At 36.7% G+C, this 9177-nt stretch overlaps 1 protein-coding gene across 1 annotated transcript in view; it reads right to left on the reverse strand.

The window, feature by feature from the left end:
* Nucleotides 1-9177, reverse strand: part of LOC145664138 (sideroflexin-2-like) — a 96405-nt gene that overhangs the window by 36871 nt on the left and 50357 nt on the right. The window contains exon 3 of the mRNA XM_081730573.1: nucleotides 2796-2994. Coding sequence (XP_081586699.1) covers nucleotides 2796-2994 — 199 coding nt within the window. The remainder of the gene's footprint in view (nucleotides 1-2795; nucleotides 2995-9177) is intronic.

Below are 9177 nucleotides of genomic sequence, written 5' to 3' on the forward strand. Positions count from 1 at the left end.
ACACATATAATAACACAATTATTAATTAGAAATATATATAGTTTCCTACCAAAATACGACTGTCTGCACAGTGGACACACGTAGTCTTACTAATTATAAACCTCACGATTCTAAACCAAAATACTACCTTCTACTTCACTCCTGATGATAACGGTTACGATGGCGAAAGTATTTGAGGTTGTAAAACCATGATACTTTTCAGTGCTAGTAAAAATACCTTTAAAGGTACGCGAGTTGATTGCAAAGGAAACTTATTGCAATCCGAAGAATTCTTATCACTTTGTACCAAGATACTTTTTTTTTTTACTTACTTACTTACTTACTTACTTACTTTACAACAGTTACTTTATACAAAAGTTTTGCAGTCAGATTGCAAGTTTACAAATTTTTACTGTCGACATAGAGAACTTTAAGAGCTAAGGACATTCTTTGTTACTACCTGGATGACTTTCTGATTTATGTACTTCTATTTAAAAACAAATATTTATTTATTAGTTTATTTTTAACGTAAATGATGGATAAATTTCCATATTTGTACCTATAGTTAGTAAATTTCTCTAAATCAGTATTTCTTGTAAAAGATGTCATGAGAAAGTTCAGTGTTAGAGATACAAAGATTTTTAACTAAATTTTCATCTGACTCTACATGAACATTATACCAGTTGTGCCATAATGGTAGTGTATTTAAATAACGCTTGAGCTAGATTCATAAAATTTTCCACTGCTACCCTTATTTTTAAAATTGTATTTGACCTTTATATATTGACACATATTTACCTTACAAGACTTCAATTATAGTTTGTTTAATTAAACATACAGAAGTTTGTTAGTTTTATATCAAACCGAATTCGGAACGCCACTATCATCTGGACGCTACAATGACAAGTGTGCTGTCGAGAGCAGTAGTGTGTCTTAAGTTGTAGATGGTGAATGTTGTCACATGGGGCCTAAATTAAATGTATGGTATTCAGTTAGTATGGTTAAGCTCGAATATCAATGTCTATACCAACAGTGAATATGTGATGAGCCCATACAATGAATCCTAAGAATCCAATTGCTAGTATTGCATAGATTATACTTAGTACACCAAAGGTTTCCTTTTTACCACTTTCTTAAGTTACAATATGTGTGATTATTCCGAATCCTGGGAGAATCAGAATGTCTACTGCAGGATGACCAAAGAATCAGAATAGACGTTGATATAGAATGGGATCTCCCCCTCCAGAAGGAACAAAGAAGGAAATGTTGAGATTTCGATCAGTTAAAAGTATTGTAATGGTCTCTGCGAGCACAGGAAGGGGTAACAAAAGTAGAACAGCAGTGATTACTACGAATCAGATGAATAATGGTGCTCGTTCTAGGGTTATTCCAAGGGTTCGCACGTTAATTACAGCTGTAATGAAGTTTATTGCTCCGAGAATTGAAGAAACTCCTGCTAGATGGAGAGAAAAATAGAGATATCAACCGGCAATAGCTCTGAAAAGAAAATGAAATAAAATCTTTACGTTTTACGTCCCACGGTTATGCCGGTTAGGCTAAAGGAGACGGTAATTATGGATAATGAATGAAATGATGGAATGAGGAGGAAACGGGAAAACCCCGAGAAAACCCACGAGCACGATGTTTGTCCACCACAAAGTCTACATGGTGCGAGCTGGGATCGAACCAGGAACCCCAAGCACTGGAGGTGAACGCTCTACCACTGAACCACCGCGCCCCCCGTAGCTCTGAAAAGAGGTGGATATACAGTTCATCCAATCCCTGCACCACTTTCTACCATTCTCCCAGTTAGAAGGAGAGTTAGTGAGGGTGGAAGTAATCAGAATCTTATATTATTTAAGCGGGGGAAGGCTATATCAGGTGCTTGGTTAGCACTATTAGTATAGTATTCAGTTACGCGTGGACGTTGTTGATAATCAAGATTAACAACAACACGTAGGTGAATACAAAATACTTCCAGGAATCCATTATAACAGGTATTTTTTAGATTCAAATTCCATAGCTACACGATGCGGACACTAACCAGATGATGATTCATATGGACAAGGGTTTAAGCATACCAGTAGAACAACTCTGTGTTTTCAACAGGAAATGGAACAGGTATTATGCATTTGTGTAATTCTGTTTCAGAACATCCCTGTGAAGAGCACTGATGCCAGCACAATGGATTTCTGTGTCTTTGGTCTGATGAAAAGACGTATCTAATATCGACGCCCGTGTACTCTCTCTGGTCTTTGGAAAGCTTGAAGGGAGGAATGGGACTGAATCCCCTTTTATGAGCTTCGCCTGAGTTTGCTCTAATGGAAACTTCGATGTCATATGATAGTTCACAGTATCGGATTCCAATAGAACACCATCGGTGATGGCGACAAATCAGTTCGAAATAAACCGAACAACTTCTGTATACCCATTACAGCACATCAGCTTCCAAAGTTGTCCATATATTTCTGGCTTTCTAGATTGGAGTTCGCTATCTAATGATTAAACTAGCTCCCAACGGTCTCGTGATGCTGGGTTAATACTAGTAATTGTGATTCAATCGAGATACTATTCGGCTACGTAAAACAACCGAATTTATTTCATTAATGGATTCAAGGAACAACTTATGCTTTTCACAATTTATGCTTCTAATTTAACAGCATTTCATTCGGAAACAATAAACAAACCAGTGCTCTATACCTGTGCCACAAAACTCTTCAAAAAAAAAAAAAACCTCATCTTCTTATTACAACATATAAATTTGCTTTTACGAAGTATTTAAACTTGTGCCACGGTTTCTGGGTTCCTAAACTTACTTGCAAAAAAGGTGATGCTCTCTTTTCCAGATACCCTCGGAAACCAATGGCAGTGACTAAAGCTGAAGTCGTCGCTGTGACATACGCTACTGCTAATTGCATTGGCGTGGTCGGAGACTTTGCATTCCTATTCGTATAATTCACTAGAGCGTTAAACGTCTGATTCACCCACTGCCAAAACACTATAGCAGGAACAGTCCTGAACATCAAAAACAAGTAAATGATAGCAAAGGCCACCTCGATACTGTATATTCAACAAGAAAATGAAACAGCAACATGCAAAGATCTACTTGTACGGGAAAGTATATATCTTTTATAAATAAAGTGTATATTTTTTATATTTTATAAATAAAATATACACATTTCTCAAATTACTGTTTATATCATTGTGCTTTACCAAGTTACAGAAGACCGTTTCAGGTTTATGGTACCGAATTTGACACAGTTATCAGCTTTAAGAAATAGCATGACGCCACCAGCGATTGTGCTCGACGTGGAAGTCCTGCACCTCAGTTTACATTGAAGGAGACTGCGATGAAGTATGTTTGTTCAAGTCTGACGTTCTTTCTGACAAACTTTGCAAAGCCTGTTGAATGTGCGCGACCGCTGACGGCCTAATGCTCGTTTAACAACCCACAAAAATCCATGGGGGATACATCAAGAGATTTCACAGGAATGTCTGTTAAAGAGATTGCATGAATTTCACTTTTGCGTGTGAATTTCCGCCAAATATACGTCGTCGTATAACTGGATGCCTTGTCTCAGTGAATAAGAACGCGAGATTTTGTCGCTGCTATATAGGGATGGAATATCATAGCATTATAGTGGCTCTAAAATATTCGTATGGAAATAAGCTGCAATGATTTTAGCCTTTTTGTCCACTTTGCGTAGCATAAATTTGTGCTTATGGAAGTAACCACCTATAACCATAAAGCCTAGTGGAAAACTTTCCACACATTCACACACCCAGTTCAGAACGATCTCTGGAATCATGAGGTCAATAGAAGATGGTCATATTCCAACAAATATGCCCATTCCTCGTCCAGAGTCACTACAAACTTTCAATTGTCCCTCCACGATGCAGTTCGTACAACTTTCGATTGTTCATCTCTACAATGACGTGAGGGACGAAGCATATGAATTGGAGTCTTATGCTTCTTTACAGACATAAATCTTGCGAAATTATGCGATTTAGATCGTGGCGGATCGTTGAACTCCTCACGATAGTTCTCACCTCACACCAAGAAAACGCACTTTTTGGACCACATCGAGGGAACGCTTCAGCCTCCGATATCTACGATGCCTAATGTTGGAGCGACAAGTAACAGGAGAGAAGTGCCGGTTTTGTAGCCATTCAACACAGCGTTGATTCCTTTCTTTGATACACGGAAACCTTTTGTCATTTTCTGTTTTTATATTTGGCTATAACTATAACCGATATAAGAAAGAACCAAATATAGCTCTCCTTAAAAAAAAAAAAAAAAAAAAAAAAAAAAAACTGTAATTTTCGGAGCCACATGAGTAGTCACATTACTCACATACACAACAGCCATTCCCCCCCCGCAAGTCAACACACAACATTTTCGAACTATCTGCAATAACTTCTCAGGCGTATTCACGCGTGCTGCTACCTAGCGATCAAATTCGTTTTCATAAACCAGACACGATCTTCTGCAAATTCATTTATATTTAAGTATTTTGTTACGTAATAGTTTGTTCATATTTATGCGAATAAATGAAATATTTTAAAGGTGCCTTCCATTTCAACTCAGGCAAAAAAATATAAAATTGTACCATCACCATCTCAGATATTGTTGAAACTTTTTTTATAGCAACTAGACATGTTTTTAAGAGACCCATATTTTTTTGTTTTGTCGAAAAAAATTTTCCCGCCAAGTAATGGGCCATCAAAGACGGGGAGTACAATTTATGAAATGTAGAAGACATGGAAAATGGTCAATTTCGGAGCCTCACCATTCGGCTATGGAGACAGGTAGAGTTATAATTCTTGTTGTGGTATGTACATAGGGATATAAATAAACTATATTTTATTATAGTTTGGTTTGCGCATGCGTATCTTTTTGTACATAAATTAACAAATGAACGTCAATTTATCTGAAAAGTCGAAGTTTGCGAATTTTTTTCGAGCACTTCCGGTTCGAATTTTAAAATTCTGTTTTCACGGTTGGTAAGACCTAGTTACCCGCTTTCCGAAAAAAATTTTGTATCGCTTCTGTGGTCAACCGTTTTGTCGCAAAAAATTCGAGAAATTGTAAAATTTTCAAAAATCGCCATTTTTGAGCGCCATTTTCTCGAAAACGCCATTTTTTAAAATTCTGAAATTTTGTCAGATGGTTCAACTTTACCTGAATAATAAACACACCAAATACCATTCTCGACCAATGCTTCATGGATTAACTGCAGCCTTTTAAAGTTAGCGAAGTTTCGCTAATTTTGATGTCACAGTTAGCAACACTGGGAACAATGAAAGTGCAATGATTTGATGATGTTTGTGGTTCACATTCATTAAATGAAGAATAAATGGTTTTCTTGGCTGTTTTTTTATTATTTTGATTAAAAAGGCTCTCTGAAATAGTAAAATGAGCCTCCCTCTACTACTCCATTTTCTTAAACTCAAGTAATCTGAGGTGGAAATTACGATTACGAAACACACAAATTTCAAGTTCACTTACTTAAAATGGTCTTGGGAAACAAAATTTCACTGATTTTTTTTTTTTTTTAACATGGACCAATCATTTGCCTGGTTGTTGTCTTCTTTGCTAATAGCATGTAACCGTGCAGATGCTCCGATAGATGTTGGTTCACTCATAACTCATCCAGGAGTGGATCTAGGGGAACGATTGCCGCCCCCCCCCCCAGAAGAAGAAACTTTCTTATTTATATATAAATAAAACCCATCCCGGAGTTTGGAGCTCTTAAAAGTAGCTCTAAGTAGCAGTATTACAATCCCCCCCCCAGAAGTCTGTCCTGGATCCGCCCCTGCGTAGCACATTGTCGATAGTCACAAAACACTTATTTTCACTTCTCTTATGCTCTTCTGGAAATCTGTACCCTGCTGAAGGTTCATGTGGAAGCATAAACAGCGCTTAAACTTCACGTAATTCATGATTTATTCATAATATTTCTGCTACGCACCACTGGTTATCATACATATATGTATAACAAAAGTTCCTTTTTGCAGATTTCTTAAATCTACACTTTGAATTGCAAAAGTTCGATTTTGGGGGAAGTATAAAGTTAGTTCATGGTGACCCGTTACTGCCATAAAAACTTCGCAATTTTCCGAAAGCCAAAGATAACTTCGTTGAATACCAGTTACCGGTCGCATACTTTCCCTTTTTTCTTCCGGAAGTCGTCGAATTCAGTTCCAGGTAACAAAACGAGAGTAATAGGCGGAGTTTGTACTTGCACTATACTCACGAATTCTCCTGCGGTTTTAGTGGGGACGCGGTGGCTCAGTGGTAGAGCGTTCACTTCCGGTGCTTGGAGTCCCTGGTTCAATCCCAGCTCGTGCCGTTCTGCATTCCACCATTTCATTCATTTCTCATAATCACCGTCTCCTTTAGCCTAACCGGCATAATCGTGGAACGTAAAACTTAAAGATTTCATTTCATTTTTTTCTTCTGCGGTTTTAATACTGTGTATCTGTTTTAGCCTAAGGCTATGGCGCGTTGCCACATTCTTTGACCCCCCCCCCTTCCCCACTACCGTCACAAAGACCCTTGCATGGCCGGTTTTACTGCAAAAACACTGCTTTATCGGACCTGTCTGCATCTCGAACATCTGAAAGCGATTTTTAAAGTGGGATGCAGCACCATCAGAAATCACTGACACGGTTTGGGAAATTGTAGACACCTATTTTCACGTATTCAAACCTTTTTCTATAAAATATATTTTCGCTTTTCTTCGAGTATGTTTAGAATCTTGTCTATGACTATGAGTACATGAGTCGAATAGTGTGTTTTATCGTCGTTTATTACAACAAAACTGTCAATTGTTTCATATTTCGGTGATAACTCTGAATTTCACTTTTCAGAATAACAGTCCAGTTTTCAACGAAGTCCACATGAAGTAAAATGGAATTTGTATCTTGAAATTTTATACGGTGGTTTTCGGTAGCAATTGATTCTCTTTGGATTTTCTTGATGTAGTCATGAATTACAATTCTTACAGTTAAACCGGCAATGTACGATACGAAAATAGAAAGTGGCACAGTTTTTTTTTTTTTTTTTTAACGAGATCATTATTCTCCGATATGGCATACGTAACCACTTTCATTTTCATCAGGATCAATAATTAAAGACACCACACTTATTTCTTCCACTCCAGGACATTCACCACATTCTTGAAGAAGACAGCTGTCATTTTCTACGGATCATACTACTAAAGGAAATAGGTCACTCATGACAGCTTTAATACAGGTTGCACCTTTGATTTGTAGCAACCCAGTAGCAGCTAGGTTAAAATTTGTACAATACACACACACACACACTTCCCTCTCAGGTTGCGGACTGACACACTTTAGTCGAATACTATAAAATTCCGAGTGACCCATTTTTATGCTGGGATTGCTCTGTTTAAAAATTCAGTAAATTTCTTTGGAACGCGTAAGAAAACGTTTCGATTTTTTTTTTAACTTTTTGTCATTTTTCGATCACTGTAATGACATCGCACTTAATTGAGACTTTGTCTGCAGCATTCCAAATCATACTGAGGTAATAGTTTAGGCCTTTTATAGATCATCAGAATTCATTGGATGGCCATTTCAAGTAAACTTAAAATTTGTGTGTTTCGTAATCGTAATTTCCACCTCAGATTACTTCAGTTTAAGAAAACGGAGGAGTAGGGGGGCTCATTTTACTATTTCAGAGAGCCTCTTTGTTCAAAATAATAAAAAAACCAGCCAAGAAAACCTTTTATTCTTCATTTAATAAATATGAACCACAAACATCATCAAATCATTGCAATTTTATTGTTCCCAGTGTTGCTAACTGTGACATCAAAATTAGCGAAACTTCGCTAACTTTAAAAGGCTGCAGTTAATCCATGAAGCATTGGTCGAGAATGGTATTTGGTGTGTTTATTATTCAGGTAAAGTTGAACCATCTGACAAAATTTCAGAATTTTAAAAAATGGCGTTTTCGAGAAAATGGCGCCCAAAAATGGCGATTTTTGAAAATTTTACAATTTCTCGAATTTTTTGCGACAAAACGGTTGACCACAGAAGCGACACAAAATTTTTTTCGGAAAGCGGGTAACTAGGTCTTACCAACCGTGAAAACAGAATTTTAAAATTCGAACCGGGAGTGCTTGAAAAAAATTCGCAAACTTCGACTTTTCAAATAAATTGACGTTCATTTGTTAATTTATGTACAAAAAGATACGCATGCGCAAACCAAACTATAATAAAATATAGTTTATTTATATCCCTATGTACATACCACAACAAGAATTATAACTCTACCTGTCTCCATAGCCGAATGGTGAGGCTCCGAAATTGACCATTTTCCATGTCTTCTACATTTCATAAATTGTACTCCCCGTCTTTGATGGCCCATTACTTGGCGGGAAAATTTTTTTCGACAAAACAAAAAAATATGGGTCTCTTAAAAACATGTCTAGTTGCTATAAAAAAAGTTTCAACAATATCTGAGATGGTGATGGTACATGCTCTGCCTGAATTGAAATGGAAGGCACCTAAAAAGATATTTGTAAAAATAGTACTTATTTACTTGGATTTATAAACTTCTTAGAAGAAATATGAATGCAGTTAATATACCCGTAACTACAACTCATCCATATTTTTCCATCCTCCTTACCTTTGAAGTTGAAGAAGAAAATGCGATACAATTACTTTGATACGAATCACAGTATTAATTGGAGTTTCGGTTTACGTCATATAAATTTGAATACTTTACAGAGTCGACCTCGATGGTGAGAGGGAACAGGAAATTTTTTAAAAATCAAGACAGACTGCTGTGTACCATAAATTGAAGTGGGTTCGAATTAGGGGCTTTTTGAACCAGAGATGACTGAAATTATTATTATTATTATTATTATTATTATTGCTCGAAAACTTTTCTTCTGATCTAGGCGCCAGATCTGAAAACCAGGTGCAACAATGATACAAATCCAATTTGACACATAGGCCTACTACATCTTTTGGTTTTACATTATTATAATGGTATACAAAGTATAAATTTACCTCAGTCTTCAAGCTATCCCTCAAAGATAAACAGCAACTGAAGGCATTATAGTGAAGTTTTATGAAGCAGAGTTTATGCTATATATCCATATCGTATCTTTTAGTCTGAAAAGTGAAATAACAGGTGGTCCACTTTTATGAGTGGATCAAAATCCC

Source organism: Thermobia domestica, chromosome 1, assembly GCF_964235325.1.
Source record: "Thermobia domestica chromosome 1, izTheDome1.hap1.1, whole genome shotgun sequence".
NCBI classification, from domain to species: Eukaryota; Metazoa; Arthropoda; class Insecta; order Zygentoma; family Lepismatidae; genus Thermobia; species Thermobia domestica.